The sequence below is a fragment of the Podarcis vaucheri genome (assembly GCF_965113315.1).
Source record: "Podarcis vaucheri genome assembly, chromosome: 1".
NCBI classification, from domain to species: domain Eukaryota; kingdom Metazoa; phylum Chordata; class Lepidosauria; order Squamata; family Lacertidae; genus Podarcis; species Podarcis vaucheri.
This window is the reverse complement of record NC_138759.1, coordinates 94,883,406-94,901,406: the sequence shown is the minus strand read 5'-3', so window position 1 is coordinate 94,901,406 and position 18,001 is coordinate 94,883,406. Positions and strand designations below refer to the sequence as shown.

The 18,001-nt window shown below is 40.6% G+C and overlaps 1 protein-coding gene across 7 annotated transcripts in view; it reads left to right on the top strand.

Annotated features, from left to right (window-relative positions):
* Positions 1-18,001, top strand: part of MYLK (myosin light chain kinase) — a 181,778-nt gene that overhangs the window by 106,475 nt on the left and 57,302 nt on the right. For 6 of the 7 annotated variants that reach the window (XM_082235051.1, XM_082235052.1, XM_082235049.1 and 3 more), the window contains 4 exons: positions 1,212-1,409; positions 4,532-4,778; positions 9,228-9,302; positions 9,711-10,759. In XM_082235051.1, the coding sequence (XP_082091177.1) occupies positions 1,212-1,409; positions 4,532-4,778; positions 9,228-9,302; positions 9,711-10,759 (1,569 nt within the window). Of the gene's footprint in view, positions 1-1,211; positions 1,410-4,531; positions 4,779-8,842; positions 8,985-9,227; positions 9,303-9,710; positions 10,760-18,001 lie in introns of those variants that run through there. The other variant, XM_082235055.1, reaches the window with a different exon arrangement.

Here is an 18,001-nt window from a genome sequence, read left to right as displayed (position 1 = left end):
AGGCAGACAATAGGGTCCTTTCAGACAATATGTTTTGTGTGGCTGGGGTTTTAATTTTAGTTTGCACTGGGGCATTATCTGCCACATATGGTATGTTTTAAGGCCAGTGCTGTAACCCACCCACAGCCCAGTGGAAAGTACAAAAAAAATTCCATATAAACCCTTCTTCCATCTGCATGGAACAGATAGAGTTTAAAGAAAGTGCAGTGGGTGGTATTTCCAGCCACTGTCTGCGGAGTGGGGAACAGTCATTTAAAATGTGTAAAAAGGAGGCTATAGAGAAATCTTTATCTGGAATTTATTACATCTAGTGTGCTTTGGAAAACCAGAATTGTGGATGTCTTTATGTGGGTGCATGTGCGACTGCAGAGGAAGTGGAAGGTGTTTTTTTTTGGGGGGGGGGATATCATTGTGTACCATGGGACTGTAAAGTAGGCTGGAATCTGACAATTCCATAGTGAGAAAAGCACAAAAAAGAGACTACATGCTACTTCTGCATATGCTATTATATAGATTTTGCTGCAGACATTTCCATAAGAAGGGCAGGACTGCAATATGTGCATCACCCCTTCTCAAGGACAGAGTTGCATAAGATTTGCATAAATTAATGTACATGGATAGATGCAAATTTAGAAATAAATATTATAATGTAAATAAAAATAACAGTACAAAGGGACGGAGAATCTGTTGTCAGGTGAGCTGTGGATGCAGACTGAGAATGGACTACTTCAAGGCTCCTCCCTTCATGGGATTCTTTATCGATATTCAGCAGCTGGACTGGACAACCCTTCAAATAGAGGACACCATCAAATAGTAGACTGTCCTCTCACTGATCTTTCAATAGAGGACTGCCTCCTGTAAAGAAGTACACATGGCCATCCTAGTATGGGGGCAGTAGAGCCGAGGATAAGAGATGAAAGATGGTGCAAAGCCTTGTGGCTCCTGGATTCACAGGAAAGCATAGGACAGCAGGAGGGTTGTTAAATAGCTAAACCTAAGTGCCATTATATGCAATATGCCCTCAGTGTAATTTTGAGCTACCTGAATGTAGCTGAGAATAGGTCTATTTTAAAAACCTATGCAAAAGGAAGTCAAAGTGAGTTGTTTGTTCCTCCTTATCTCATGACTGCAGTTGGCCTAGTAGAATAGCTCACACGCTTCCGTTGTTGCTTATGGTTTATCTCAAAGCCTTGTGTTTTGTTGTGGCTCAGCTAACCCGCCTCCTGAAATAATTTGGCTGCACAATGGGAAAGAAATCCAGGAAACGGAGGATTTTCATTTTGAGAAGAAGGGGAATGAATATAGCCTGTATATCCAGGAGGTATTCCCTGAGGATACTGGAAAGTACACCTGTGAGGCTTGGAATGACTTAGGAGAAATTCAGACTGAAGCAACACTAACTGTACAAGGTAATTCTTTTCTGTCCTTCTCAGCATTATTTAGCATTTGTGACAGCGACACAGGAAAGCATTCTGCTGTACCCGATGAATGACAGTTTCAAAGAGAGAGGAGAGAATTCAAACTTCCCCCTTGTAGTTTCATTTTCTGTACAACTTTCTCAAGAGTTCTGCGTATTTAAGAATCTACTCTAATCTCCAAACCAGGAAAAGTATAGCAGAGTATAAAATCAGAATATAAGGATGTATGTAAAGGTTGTAGATTGCTTCTGCAAAAATTTTGGAAAGTTAGGCACGTGAGTGTCAATAATAAGCCAGGGATAAGACAATAAATGACTATGTTATCTTCAGTACCAGAGACAGCATACCTCTGAATTTCATTTGCTGGGGAGCATGAGGAGGAAATTGTTATTATGCTTGTGTCCTGCCTGTGGTAGGCCGCTGTGAGAACAGGATGATGGACTAGATGGGCCTTTGGTCTGATTCAGCCACACTTTTCTTACACTTCAAGAAACTTAGCAGGCTGTCAATAATTAATATGGCATTTTAAGATCAAGTTACAGTCTGCATTCATCTGTATCACTGTTATGTCTCTTCCTTGTGGATCCTCTCCTTTGTGGATAAAGTAACAATATAGATGGATGGATGGATGGATAGATGATAGGGTGGGGAGTAACACAGTATTATTGGAGGTGTTCAATTTCACCATGGTTGACAGGATCAGGTATTTCTTTAGGCTTTAAAGTTAAAAAATTTCTGGAAATCTGCTTGGCCCAGCTTATATGGAAACATCCTTGATATTATCGTAAGTGAGCATGAGGAACTAATCCAAAAGGGAAGTGTAGACAAGCCACTAAGGAGCACAATGAGTGATTGCCGTGAATTTTTTGTGGACAGAAAAATGCAGATAGGGAAACCAAAGCAAACTCTACATCAGTATCAGAGGGGAAAGAGGAGTTAAAAGGAGTGCTTGGTAAGGTAACTGCATGGATGATGCTTGTTGGAAATATTTTATTTATAAAAATATTTATAGACCACTATATCGCCATACTATATTTTTGTAAGGAAAATGTCGTCACACTGCAGTTTATGTGGCTGCTGATAAATGGCCATGGTGACTGCACCATGAGGACAGAACAGCAGGCAGGAGGTGGAGGCAGATAGGTGAGCAAGCAGGGACAAGCAGAAGGTAACTGGAGGCAGGCAGATGAGTGTGGCTCACACTTTACAAGCCTTCCTGCTCTCCTCCAGGTGCTGCCACTGGTTTGGGGGATAGTGTGCGAATGAGCAGGCAAGCAGAGTGAGTGGGGTAGGGCACCACCAACAGAAAGAAGTGTGCTTTTCTCCTTTTCTTTCCCAATCCCCTTGCCCGTGGCATCGGTGAAAGGGGGTCTTGGGGCAAGCTGTGAGAAGAGACGGGAGCTTGAAGTAAACGATGGGAGGATGGGAATTAGCAGTGCCTATGTTGTATTCATTTTGTCACCTGCTTGAAACATTTTTATTTAGGCATTTTTGTTTATGCAAACAGGTTACCTGTATTTTAACTTTTAGCTACTGCCACTTTTTAGCATTTTCTGAACATCTTTAAATTTTCTGAACATCTTTAAATATGTTTTTACTGTTTTATTTCATATTTTTGTAAATCACTTAGAGGATTTCCCCCCCCAATCAAGTAGTATGTAAATTTTCTTAGACACAATGGAAATAAAAATTGGTCTACAAGCAAATATATTGTTCTTTACTGTCCCTATACTAGAGACCATGCAATAATTCTGTTAAATGGCACTTAAATTCATGTTTTTCTTCCTAACTTAAACTTTGGACCCTTGGAAAACTTGTTCAGAAGCCAGACATTCTTCTGGCTTTTATTGCTAGAGTCATAAAAATAGTGGATATCTGCAAATACAAACAAGCCCTTAAAAGAAGGCTGATTCTCCCTAGATAAATCTCCCTGTTATGGCTGTACTTATTACTAGAAGAAAGGGAGATACCCTTAGCTAAGGCCCCAAGCTTTATTTCCCTCCATTGACTTAATTATGTGTAATCCCAAATAGTTTTTGCTTCAGTGTTGTGAGTTGCTGTTCAGAACTTCAGGTGCCTATGTTTGATTTTCATAACATTTCAGATGTTGACTTTTCCCATTCCTTAGTTCCTCTGAATATAAGAGAGGAACCAGCAACCTAAGGATTAACAGCATTAAGATTCTGAAATGGAGAGTTTAACCCTTTGGATATTCCCAAGGTGGTAGTGGAAAGTAATTCAAATGAGGATAGCAATTCTGGTCTTTTGGCATAGGTGTTCTCTACCTGTGGTCAACCTTTGAAAGGACAGACAAGAAGGCAGAATTTCTAAATGAATTATTTACTACAATTAATGTCAATCTGCTCAAAACCATGGTGGCTATCAAATCTAAGACATGTTCACCTACTTTCACTATTTCTTATGGTGGCACTTTTCTCTCCATTCAGAGTCAGATTAATTTAATACAACTACTGTGGTCATGGCCAGCAGGTGGGTTCATCTCCTTTGCCTGAAAAGAAGAAAAAATGGAGAAAGGAAGAAAAAGGAAAGAAGGAAATTTTCATGTGCATAAGAATTTCTATTTTTTTTTTTTTTTTACTGAACTCATTGTGTTTCTACCTTAGTAATTCTAACAGGTGCACTCCTGAACAACTAGTTTGAGTCATGGCCCAATATGATGTCCTGCAATAGTGTGAGATAGTCAAATTGGTGTTCAAATGCTGATGAGACTTTGCTGAGCCAGATGGATCCTGGTCTCAGATCCATCAAGGCTTAATGTTGTTTGGGTTAGAATGGCTACCAGAGTTCCCAGTGTTGGTTTGGGAGGAGAACTTTGATTCTGGGCTTGCACTACCAGCACATGCTAGGTTGGATGTGCTAGACTATGACTTTATGCACATAGGATAGCTCGCTCGCTCTGGATGGTGAAGCACCTGTGCTGTGTACAAAAGAAGAAATGATGTAAATTAATGTGATGTAAATACAGTAAATCAATGTGAATCCTAAAATAGTAACTTCAGGTTGAATTAATCCACTTAGCTGTTTATATTTTGAATCACACCCACCTCCGTTACTTCTTTCAGCTTTTTCTTTTTTCTTTATTTTTCTTCCAGAGCCTCAGGATGGCATTCAGCCATGGTTCATTAGCAAGCCAAGATCAGTGATAGCAGAAGCTGGGCAGAATGTCCTTATTTCCTGTGCCATTGCTGGAGATCCTTTCCCCATGGTTCATTGGTTCAAAGATGGGCAGGAAGTGATGCCAGGAGCAGGATGTGAATTCCTGCAAAATGAAGACATCTTCACATTGATTATAAGAAATGTACAGCCTTCTCATATTGGGCAGTACGAAATACAACTCAGGTATGTCAAGTGCAAAGTTATATGGTGCTAAACAGTTGTATTTATTTATGCATGCCATTTCTGTGCCACTTAGTTATTCGCATTTATAAATGGTGGACATGAAATGTAGTCCTAAATGTGAACTATAAGACATTTTAATAATTTATTAATGAATGGTTATTTTCACCTTCCCGGAGCATGCATAAGTAGTCATGGAAATTGACATTGTGGGCATTATGTTTATATATGTAGCAGCCATTGATGTTTAGCCCAGGCTTGCTATGTTGCAAGCATTTCGCTGTTGCTGCCTTTTCATAGCCTGCTTTTCACATTGGCCTGCTTTCAGTGGATCTTTAAGGCTCAAACTACACAGCATGTGGGGTTCTGTGTTTTTATTCTTCTGCTCCCCATTCCTTTATTAGAAATGAAAATCAGGCAGTCATTTTTTTCTGGTGAGAGTAACTTTCCAAAGTGGCATTTTAACCCTCAGTGACAGAGATACAAGTAAAGATGTGATCTCTTGCCTCCCCCCCCCCCCTTGCAGGTGAAAAACCTTTGGGTAGGAGATTTTGTCTTGAAAATAAGAAGCGAGGAAAGGGTTAAATGGTTGTGTGTGCTCTCCCTCTCTCCCCCCCCCCTTTATTCTGCCCTGGCTTGCAGACTGTCTAGGCTGATTTTATTTTATTTTTTAAACTCAGGGTAGGGGGAAAGGCATGCACAACATATTTGTGTGTGATAGTAGGTGGCTCAAACTGGGCATTCTGCCCTGATTATTTCCCACAATACAAACAGGGGGATTCACTGCTTCACAAAATTGTTTGAAATGTGTATGGACTGCAGGTCAAAAAATTGTTTTTATATACTTCTTTTGGCATGGACAGACTTTAGGCTTGCAGACCTGGCTTCATATTTTTTTTAACTGGAACCCTGAGGTTCACCAACCAGTGCCATGAGCAGAGTAGTGGATCAAGGATCAGAGCTAGTTATTTACCATACTCCCTGGGATGACTTGAATATCTAACTGCAAATCTACATCTGAGTTAGAATCCTTGAACTGTAGTAACAGCCTGTCCTTTTGTGGGGAGGGGGGAAGCAGTTTTGTTGTTGCTGTCGTTAAAGTTTGAGAGTCAGAAATCTTTGAAAAGCTACTGCAAATCATCCAGAAATCTAATAGATCCCAGTCTGCCTTCTGACCACCCCTAATTCATTGGTATAGCGTGGAAAGAACTCTGTGCTGTTTTGCAAAAGCCTATCAAAGCAGTTTATAGTATTGCACAGCATTTATTTGCCCACATATGGATCCATTCACCACTTTTGTAGGATTTGAATTTAGGTATGTTCTTTAAACACTGTGTCAACTTAAATGTTTTTGACTGGGGGAAAAACAACTCATGTTCAGATTCTTTTTCCTCCAGGCAAGGCTGATCAAATGCTAAAGTATATTCCCTGGTATGGTCTTAAGAAAAGCAGTGGTACAGCTTCATACTGATAATATCATTACACGCTATTTACTGTGCTTAGATGTATTGCCTTATTCGGTTAATATTTTTGATTTTGTTTAACCTACGTGACTTTTTTTGGCCTGGGATAACTTTTAAACAAACTGTCTTGTGCTACCTATTTAGTTTTAGTTAAATCCAAAATTTTCCTGTGCAGCCCAGTCCTATGCATGGAACTCACTAGGAAGTAAGTTCTACTGTGGGGGCTTTACTCTCAGGGAAGTATTGCAGTCTTAGGGTTACATCTTAAATTTTACTGCCCCAATTCAGTGTTCTGTGGGTACAAGTTTTTTTGTTTTCGTTTGCTTGGGTTTTTTTGAACTTTCCATTAAACTTTGAAGGTTCATAGAAGCAAAGAGTTTTAGAACTGGAAGGAACCTTGAAGGTCATCTAGTCCAACTCCCTACAATGCAGGAATCTCAACTAAAGCATCCCTGACATATGGCCACCCAACCTCTGCTTTAAAACCTCCAAGGAAGGAGAGTCCACCACCTCCCAAAGGAGTCTGTCCCACTGTTGAACAGCTCTTAACATCAGAAAGTTCTTCTGATGTTTAGTCAAAATCTCCTGTCTTGTAACTTGAAGCCATTGGCTTGAGTCCTACCCTCTGGAGCAGGAGAAAACAAGCTTGCTCCGTCTTCCATGTGATAACACTTTATATATTTGAAGATGGCTGTCTTCTCAGTCTCTTCTTCACCAGGCTAAACATACCTAATTCCCTCAGCTGTTCCTCATAAGGCTTGGTTTCCAGACCACTGCACACATTCCAGCTTGTCAATACCCTCCTTAAAGTGGTGCCCAGAACTGGACACAGTACTTTTGGTGTGGTCTAACCAAGGCAGAATAGAGTGGTACTATAACTTCCCTTGATTGGGCGCTGTTGATGCAGCCTAGAACAGCATTAGCTTTATTTGCTGTTGCATCACACTGTTGACTCATGTGAAACTTGTGGTCTACTAAGACCCCTAGATCCCTTTCTTATGCACTATTAACAAGCCAAGTGTCCCCCATCTTATATTTGTGCAACTATGTTTGTTCCTATTAAAATTCATTTTGTTGCGTTGGGCCCAGTTCTCCAAACCATTAAGGTCATCTTGAATCCTGAATCTGTCTTCCCGGGGCATTAGCTACCCCTCCCAGATTGATGTCATCTGCGTCCCAAAAAAGGGGATAGATTTGCATTAAAATTGTGTACATGGTAATAATAATAATAATAATAATAATAATAATAATAATAATAATAATAATAATAATAATTTTATTTATATCCCACCCTCCCCAGCCGAAGCTGGGCTCAGGGCGGCTAACAACAATAAAACAGTACAAAAGTACAGCATAAACAACACTCTAAAATCATTCAAATGCAAATTTAGAAAGAAATGGTACAGTTTAACTAAAAATACTATACATCTCACCACAGTGAGGAAAGCTGAGACCAGGTTGCTGTCCAGGTACTACTTATAAATGGGCAGCTTCAGGGTTCCTGCTCTCCCGTAATAGTGATCTTTATCTGTAGAGCAGATGATCAGGCACCAAATGGGTTGCAAGTGACCAAAGTATTTTGTGTCAACACATGTTTGTGCGTTCTGTGTTGAGCTTGAGTTTGCATGCCAAATTGCCTAGCTGTAAACATGCCATCATTGTGATTTAAAATGACTTGAATCTAGTTCTGAATAGACCTATTTGCATCCTGTGAGCTTCCAGATGACATTGCTTCCAATTCCCAACTGCCCTCAGCCCCAGCCAGTGTGGGCAATAGTCAGACATGATGGGAGCTGGACTTAAAAGGACCACAGGTTCTCCATCCCTGGTTTTCGATTGTATGGTCTAAGCCAATTATGTGGGTGTAGAAGATAATGGCTCAATTCACATCTAAAATAAAAGGTTCAGCAGGTTGATTTTAGTTATATGTCTCTGTTCTGAAGGTTCTGCTAAATCCCATTCATTTTGAAAACATAATGGGATTCGGTTAAAAAAGAATACTCCAGGAGTTTCTCATGTTCCTATTTCTACATCCAGTGCCTTGAGAATGTTTCCAGAGAGATAAATCTTTCAGATAATATTAATTAAAAGAAAAACCTTCCAGGCTAGTCATGGGGTTGGGCTTAGAGTGGGAAACCCTTAAAAATCCACCCTCCGATAAAATATCTCCTCCTTCTTTTAACTGTTGGCAAAGGGCCAGCCCATCTTTCTTTTCTTTTAAATGAATGCAGTAGCATTGTTTATAGAGTTGCCTGAAGCCATAAAATCTGTGTTGCTTCCCCCCTCCCCCACTTGGCATCTCTTGGGGGAGATGAGCCAGTTTGAAGATGTATCTTCTGTGAAGCATAACATGGTTTGGGGGGGGGGATTGGGAAAAGGGGAAAGTATTTTAATGACTTCTTTAATGGGAGTCATTTCCAGCAGGCATCTCTGGCATTCCTCTGCAAAAGGAAGAATAAGTGCTCAGCACCATATATGGTGACACTTTTATTTTTTTTATTTTTTTAATATAAACATGCACAGACTGAAACAATCTGCAAGGGAAGGAGAGGAGGGGGTGGGGAAGGGAAGAGGGGTCCCTGCTTTTAATATCTTAGTGTTATGAAAGTTATAAGTTTGGTATTGTATAAACAAACACAGGGACAAGGCTTGGAGAACTTTTTAAGCGTTGCAAAACAGTGCTTTTCCCTTGCTTGGAGTTCACAACTTTTGATATTTATTTTCCTTCAGGTTGCTTGTTTTGGAGGTAAAACACACACCCCCCAGCCTTTATTTTGAAGCTCATTAGCAATGACTCAGTGTGCCTTTCAAGCAGGGAGAAAAGTTCCAGGGGTGGGGAATATTGTTTGTTTTCAGACAGTGATAGCAACTTGGATGTTTACTGGGATATTGGGCTCGGTGCAGGGAAAACCAAGCATAGTGAGGGTTGGGTTTGGGTGGTTTGGGTATGTGGTTTGCTCAGTTTACTTTCTGATTTTAACTTTTTCAGAAACCAAGTTGGAGAATGCAGCTGTCAGGTATCTTTGATGCTGAGAGAAACTTCCACAGGAGAAATACACAGAGAGTAAGTACAATTCCCAGGGACTTACATGGGTGGGTTCTTTTTTTTGCTTTGCTAATTCTCTTACCTTTTAGACTCAAGTTGGCTGCTGTTCAGCCTAATCCCCAAATGTGACCCAACAAATTGTTTTCCTCACACAGCTGAAGCAAACTGTACCAAGCCAGTGTGGAGCACTTTTTTATTTTATTATTATTTTTTGCATGTGTGTAGCCTTATATGGTTCCTGAAGTCATCAGTGATGCAGTTAACTAATGGAGCAAGTTCTTCTAATCAGCCTTCTCTTCTATAAACATATTTTGTCCTGGCTCTAAGGTGGTTCCTTGATATTTTAAACCAACTCTTTGCTTGCCCTTTTTCTCTTCTCCCTCCCCTTCTCCCTCCCCCTTCCCTGCAACTCTTCTCTGCTTGCAGTGGGAGGCAGACGGAACAGAGAGATGCTGATAATCATGATGCACTGACATTTGGAAGCATTGGAGACTTCAGAAAGAGTACTGGTGAAGTCCAGCAAGTTGAGGAAGAGCAGGAGGACGTTCGGGGTGTGCTCAAGAGGCGAGTAGAAACCCGGGAGAGTACAGAGGAGAAGCTTAGGCAGCAGGAGGCTGAACAGATTGACTTCCGCGACATTTTGGCAAAGAAAGTCAACACCAAAAGTTTTTCTGAGGAGGAGCTGAAAGAAATTCCAGCCGAACAGATGGACTTCCGTGCTAACCTGCAGCGGCAGGTCAAGCCCAAGACCTTGTCGGAAGAGGAAAGGAAAGTCCATGCTCCTCAGCAGGTAGACTTCCGTGCAGTGCTGGCAAAAAAGGGCGCCCCCAAACCTTCATTTCCAGAGAAGGCACCTGCCCCAAAGCCAGCTACCCCAGATTTTAGGTCTGTGCTTGGCGCTAAGAAAAAAGCACCAACTGAGAATGGTGACCCTGGTGCTCAAGCCCCAAATGCTAACGCTATCCCGGATGTGCAGAAACCCAGCACCCACCCCAAAGTGGCCGATGCAAGTGCCAACTCCAAAAACCCACCAGTATCCAAGGCACTGGACACCCAGAATGCCAGCTCTAAAATACCAAATGCTAGCTCTGTTTCAGAAGCCAAGGATGCTAGCCCCACATCTAAAACACAGAATGCTAGCATTAACTCTGAAGCCCAGCTTGCCAGAACCAACTCTGAATTGCCACATACCAAACTGAAGGAGAAAGAGGATAAGAATGACAACAACTGCAAAGGTGGTTGCCCACCGGTAGTCGATGGAGGAATAATTGAAGAGAAAGTAGAGGATAACAAAAAAGAGCAGCCAAAGGGAACAGCACCATCATTTACCGAAAAGCTACAGGATACTCATGTTGTAGAAGGTGACAAATTAATCCTGCAGTGTCAGGTTTCCTCAGATCCACCTGCTGCTGTCACTTGGACTCTGGATGGGAAAGTCATCAAATCGTCAAAGTTCATTGTCCTCTCTCAAGAAGGTAAAATGATGCAAACAGCAAGGCAGCCGTGTGTCTCACTGCTGTTACAGCCTACTTCTTTCATTTTTGTTAAGTAAATTTTGCTCTTTTTAACTTGTTATGTATATCACTATTTTAGTGCTAACCCTGTAATTGATTCCAGATGTGTTTGTTGCTGGCGTGCTGGGGACAAGGAATAGTCTTATTAAACATGTTTCCGGCAGATCAGCATCTAACATCTTGCAGATGCAAGCTGAATCGTCTTCCGTTCTTGTTTAAGTTATATTTAAATGTGGTTTTAGGATTCTGAAATCCAGCATCTACTTAATGAGTATTTAATTGGAAACTGGTCTATAGCAAGGGGATCATATCAATTTCAGTATCTAAATTCAGATATGATTCTCCTATTACGTGAAAAATTTTGCATGACTCTTGCTGAGTCGTGGGAACTTTGGAAGGAAAATAAATGAGTTTGGGGTAGAATTATACCTTAAAACATGTTCTGGAAATGAAGCCTGGAAAGGAATCCTCTGAAATAAGAGTGTAAGTGACTTGACTCTTAGTATGTTCAACATAGATGTTTTAAATAATTTTGATACTAGTTGACAAATACAGTAGTAGCATACCAGAAGTCAGGAAATGCTTTATTGAACAGAACATCCTGTTTTCGTACTGTTTTTAGGATCAGTGGTGACACAAAAGTTCTCTAGTCCAATTCTCTGTATAAGAGTTAGGAATGCTTAGTGCAAAGGATTCTAAGAATTTAGCCCACACTGTGTATATGCTGATGTTTCACAGAGGGAGGGAGGGAGATGGATATGGCAATTGCCACAGATACCTGGAGCATGCAGCATGTATTTAACCAATCAAAGTTGTTCAGGTGCCCGAGTCACAAAGCACCATTGCAGGTTAATGTTTTAAATTGGAACTATCTTGAGGCCTCATTTCACCCGAACTTCATGAGGGCTTGGGTCCTGCAACCACCATTTTTAATACAATTGTTCATCACTGGAACAAGTTGGGTTGTGGGGACAACAGCAGTAATAAAGATGAGTTTCTGAGGAGATGCATAGTGCCTTTTCCTCACAACAGTCAGGCTTTAAATGTGGGTCCTCTTTCTGTGGGGCCTCATCCTCTCCATTGCCATAGCTGCTGCTGCTACTTGTTTGTCAGGTAGAAGGCTGGTGATTGAACAAGCAGGTAGCAGCTACTCTTCATGTTAACTTGGTGCTTTGCAATCGTAAGATCCATCTCCGGCATCTCTAAGAAAGACTGGGAATTTCCTGGTCTGAAACCTTGGAGGTCCTCAAGCAAGGTGGACCAGTGGTCTACCTCCACATTCCTGGGTCTGTGTTTGCCATTACTATTGCTACTGAGCTGCTCATACCAAAGAGTGGGGGTGCAAGGAAACAGGTGGTAACAGGAAGGAACAGGAGCAACATAGCTGCGGTTTTCTAGAGGTGGGCCCTCTAGTGGGCTATATGGCTGGAAAGATGCCCAACCAAACTGTCCCTGGATGGTAGCTGCACATTGGTTGGGATGCAGAGTGAAAGAATGCAGGCTTTGCCCTGGAATTAACCAAGAGAATTATATCTTTGCTGTTCTGCACAGGTCTTGGCAAAACAACTGTCTTGTAATGTTGTGTGACAGAATAACAAGAGGAATGTTATGTATTACTGAATTTGATGAGACCCAATTTTGATGTTCTGGCAGGAAGTGATGTGTTTTTCCTCGTTGCTGAACTGCTGTTGTGCTACACTTAGACAAAAGAAGCCAGAGATATTGCCTAAGTGAACTTGTAGTAATAAATAGTAGTATTCAATGCTAGTCCTGTGCAAAGTAGACTTATTGAAGCTAATATTCAAGATTAACTTAATTCCATTAAGCCCTACTCTGAGTAGGACTAAGTTGACGAAAACCCAAACTCTTCCTTCACTTTACCACATTATTATATTTTGATAGCCACAAATCACCTAAAAGTTTGGTTCTCTGAAAAGTGCAGTAATTTGTCAGAGAAATACAACAACCAGGTCATGGTGGAGGTGGTGATAGTAACCATAATCCAATTGGTCCTCCTAGTGCAGTTGCTCCAGTGTAAGTTTCTGCTCACAGAAGAAGCAAGGGGGACTTATTCTTTGATTCCTCCTCTTCCCCTGCTGCTGCATCGCCCCCCAATTCTGTTCTAGAGGGTTGGGGTATTCTCCAGAAAAGATGTTTAGGGGGTGCTGAGGGAAATGCCAAAAATCCTCTTCCCTCTTCTGTTAGTAGAAACCTCCCACTGAATTAAAAGCACAAGGGCACTAGTTGTGGCAAGCACAAGGGCACTAGTTGGAAACAGACTACCGTAATATTTATTTATAAATATATATATTTTTATCAATAGCAATTAATTCTAACAATAATGTTTTCTTTTAAGTCTTCTTTTTAAAATCACAATGTCCCTACATCTCAATGAGGTGGTAAGTCTGTACCTGGGCTGTGCTACTTCAGATGCCGATTTGGTCATACACACATGCATATAGAAAACTAGATATCTGGGAGGCTAAGCTAGAATCCTTACTGTATTTTATGTTGAAGGAAGAAAATGTGTATGGAAGAGCTTTCCATCAAGTGAGCCCCTGCAGGCAATCTGTGATGGTACAGCCCAGGCATAGGCTTATCACCTTAGTAAGAACTAGGTGTTAAGCTGAGTGTTCTTGTACCTGAGGGTGCAGTGGTTTGAGAAGAACAATGTATCATTAGACAACTCAGTGCTGATAACTGTTGCCAGGCACTTGTGAAATTGCTTCTTCCATTTGCAGTTGCTTTGCAGTGCTTCCACTTTAAAACCACCCCTGTGCTCAGGACAGGCTAATGCTCAGAGTAGGTTAACTGGATGTTACATATGAGCCCAGCTGTGGGTTTGAGATACAGCCTCAGTTCCTGGCAACAGAATGACATGGAAATAATGGTTATAAATAGCCATTTTTTTTGTTTATAATTGTATCCTGAATTTTCCAGTGTGTAGTTCATAGGTTACTGTCCTAAAGGTAAACATTCCATTAGGTATTTTATCTGACTTACTGTGCAAGGTTCAACTCACAACTGATGAGATGGATAATATACATCAGTTAATCCTTAGCCTGATAATTGTATTCATCATAAAATCAAGATGGTGTGTTCCTTTCACTGTGAGTTTGTAATGGAACATCTACGTCAGACATAGGCAAACTCGGCCCTCCAAATGTTTTGGGACTACAACTCCCATGTTCCCTAGTTAACAGGACCAGTGGTCAGGGATGGTGGGAATTGTGGTCCCTTAACATCTGGAGGGCCGAGTTTGCCTATGCCTGATCTACGTGGTGAAAGGTATAATCTGTCCACATTTTAAAAAATTCTGTTGAAAAATGGCAAAGTTGTCACAGTTCTAAATTTTTGGCAATTTATATAGAACCCGTCACTTCTAATGAATGTCATTCTCTGAAATGACAGCTTATAGGGAAAGCAGAGGGTCGTTTTATTTAGAGTTTTACAGCTATGTGGCCACCCATCTTATAGTGGCCTGAGTTTCATTATCCTCTGACATCCAGAAGAAACATCCCAAAAGTATGGTTGAATGAAAGCTAATTTGTAACCTAGCACAAATAAAGGCATCTGCATCAGCTAAAGTGAGCTCCTTAACTTGAACATTTGAGGAGTAGAGTTGTCAGCACTTTAACTTTTCCTTTAAACCAAAGTTTTATTGATGCTAGAATAAGAGAGAGAACAAATAAGCATGCATTTTATTTCAGAAAGGTGTCAACCTTTCTTCAATCTCTCTTATTCAAAACAAGAGTTATGGCTATTATACTTCACATTCCAAGTTCTTTGTGGTCGAGGAGAGAAATTTGAATCTTTCTGGATGCATGAAAGGAAAAATGTTCAGCATATTAATTACTTTGTGAAATCTTTTTTGTGGTCACTTTGATTTGTGCTTATTCTTTAGTGCCTTGCTTAGAAAAAATAGGGTTAGTGCTGCCAATATCGCTTATGGAAGCTGCCTTGTTCCTGGTCAGACTACATCTGGCCCAGTATTGTCTCATTTGACTGGCTGTGCAGGGTCTATCCTTAGTGCAGTCAGAAACAATATAATTCTCATCCTTGAGTCTTTTGGCATCTTGCTGACTCAGTGGACCTCACTGGCATACTTTCTTTCATTACAATAGTCTTTTTTGGTATGGCTTTATTGTACTTCTCTTTGGTTCCCCTTTTCACCAGCCTTACATATGTATACATTAGGATAATTTATTTTCACTTTGATTTTCCCCATTGAAATGTAATCCTTTCTTTGATTTATTTTATTTTATTTTATTTTGCATCTAACTGTTGCATATCCTGTTTCCATGCAATGGGAATTGGCCTTTTCCTTACTACTCTATTTGTCTGTGAGTTTCACAGCTAAACTGTGAAACTCTCCCCCATGGAGACTAGCAGGCAAATCCTCCTAGAAAGCTGCTTACCCAATAAGCAGGAAAGTTGAATCTGAGTTGCAGAAGTTTGGATCTGTCTGTCTATCTGTCCATTGAAAAGTTTGATCTTGTGGTACAGGAGAGAAGAAAAAGCTAGGGCAGGAAAAGGAAAAGCAACTCCGTAATTCTTCAGCCAGCTTAAATCCTTAAACTTTCCTGTAATAGTACAGAAGATGTCAATCTACAGGTAGGAGTGATCAACTGCATCACTGAAAGGCCAGCCTTATGTAGCCTTTCCTATTGTATTCTAGCTGAACTACCCTATCTCAGAAGCTTTAAGTTTATCTCTAATTAGGGATGGGGGGGTGAGTTTTGATTGTTTACTTTTAAAAGTGCACCTATCTAACTCACACTTCCTGGAACAATTTGAGAATCAAATACAGTCATCCTTCAACATTTGCACTTCTCTGAATTTTGCAGTGCAGTTGCCCAGCCAACAAAAATGCACTGCAATGCATATAATAGGGTAAAGAGTTCTCATATATTCTCATATATATATCACATCACATAAGAAATGCATTCTATTGCTTTGCCAAAAAGGGGGAAATTAGGCAGTGTAGTGTAGTGTAGTGTAGTGTAGTGTAGTGTAGTGTAGTGTAGTGTAGTATAGTACAGTGCAGGGGTCAGCAAACTTTTTCAGCAGGGGGGCAGTCCATTATCCCACAGACTATTTTTTTTTTAATGAACGTATTCCTGTGCCCCACAAATAACCCAGAGATGCATTTTAAATAAAAGCACACATTCTACTAATGTAAAAACATGCTGATTCCCAGACCACCCATGGGTCGGATTTAGAAGGCAGTTGGGCCGGATCCGGCCCCCGGGCCTTAGTTTGCCTACCCATGGTATAGAGAAATCTATACTAAAATGCTGGTGAATTTTGCTGATGAGGACTTCTTTAAAATAATTCACAAACTAATTCGGAAATGTGGAGATTGGAATACAAGACTGGAAAAAACAGAAACTGAAGGAAATCAAAATGGGCAGATTCACTCATCCTACCTCTAGTGACCAGGGAATCCTTGCACATGGCAATATATACATCACACTCACACATTCTCTTACGCACCCTTTTTATAATAAACTACTGTGATTAATCATAACATAAAGCACATAGTACTATCATGATCCAAACACAACTGTAGGCTCACTATCTTGCATCACTGTATCCATGCCCACTTGCTTATCCTGGAATTTGGTGAGGTGAAAGGGAAGCCTTATTAGTCTTTGTGCCTTGTACAGCTATTGTTTTAGTCAATCTAAGAGCAACTTTTAATAATCTTTGAAGATAATCTGCCTGTTCGTCCTCTGCTAAAAAAAAGGTTGGTGCAGTAGTTAATGCTGCTTGGAGTTAACTCACCTTAATGGATTTAATTCTTACAGAGCTATTTTGGAGCTGTGAGTGTATTCTTTGTGCCCAATGTCTTCTGTAGAAAAATATTCTTCAGAATCAGGCTTTAGGCTTGTCGTTGATGCTTTCATTCCAACCTTTCATTTTTTATTTTTTATTGGTTCTAATTAAGACTGCTTTGTAACAGTGGGATTAGTTGGCCAATTAATTGATTACTCCACTAACATATATGGTTAAAGAAATCATAGTTGGCTGAGCAGATGATAGCACAAATTTTAACAGGCAACAATTACGCATTAATCTAACCTGAGGTGGCCAACCTAGTGCCTTCCAGGTGTTGTTGGAATACAAATCCCATTACCCCTTGTTACTGGCCGTGCTGGCTGTGGCTGATGGGAGGTGGAGTCCGGTGCCTTGTTGGACCTGTGTATACAGCATAGGTGGACTATAAATGCTACACTCTTGATGGATTGATTTAGTGGAAAGTGCCATAGCTGTTTTATTGAAGATAATGATATTGTTATAGCACTGCTACACATTTTGATATGCAAGTGATTACTTTGAAACATTGGCTGGCTGTTGTGATTGTATACAATTCATTCTAATAATTCTGCTTACATTTCCATGATTTCTTAGTAGGAGAGGTTTCTGTGCAACCTTGGTTTCCCCCCCTTCATTTCTTTGATGTTCTCAATTTTCCTGAGCAGATGTTATTCTCCTTGATCTTAAGTACTTGGGAAATCAGCAGAAGGATAATACACCTGCCCCCAAACCTTAAGTGGGTGGATAGATTTAGGAATACTTCTTGTTGAGAAGCTGCTTTTGGGAATGCTTCCTATGATATAGTACAGGCATCCCCAAACTCGGCCCTCCAGATTTTTTGGGACTACAATTTCAATCATCCCTGACCACTGGTCCTGTTAGCTAGGGATGATGGGAGTTGTGGTCCCAAAACATCTGGAGGGCCGATGTTTGGGGATGCCTGATATAATAGAAATGAGTTCATGGAATAAATATAAACTGTGTCCCCTATAATGACTGCTAGGGTTCAATCTGGAGAACATGCACTTAACCTTTTCCAGATGCACCATTAAGGTAGAAACTGGGGTAGCCATAGTTGCTGCTACTTGTTCTTCTTCTGACCTTTCATCTGCCTGTCTCTGGCACCGAGCAAGACTCCATGTTTTCCCTACTGCAGGCAAGAAAGAAGGATGGATGAAAACATCAGTAGAGGAAAAAGAGGAAGAACCTATGGTTACTTCAGCTTCCACCTAACTGTTGCGTTTCAAACTCAACATGTTTTATCTGTTGTTGCAATCTGGATCTGGCACCCCTACCAGTAATAAATATACTTTTTTCATCATGTGTCCATTATGAAGATTCATCCTCATAACAGAGGGATTCACCCTAGTTCTGGTCTCAGAG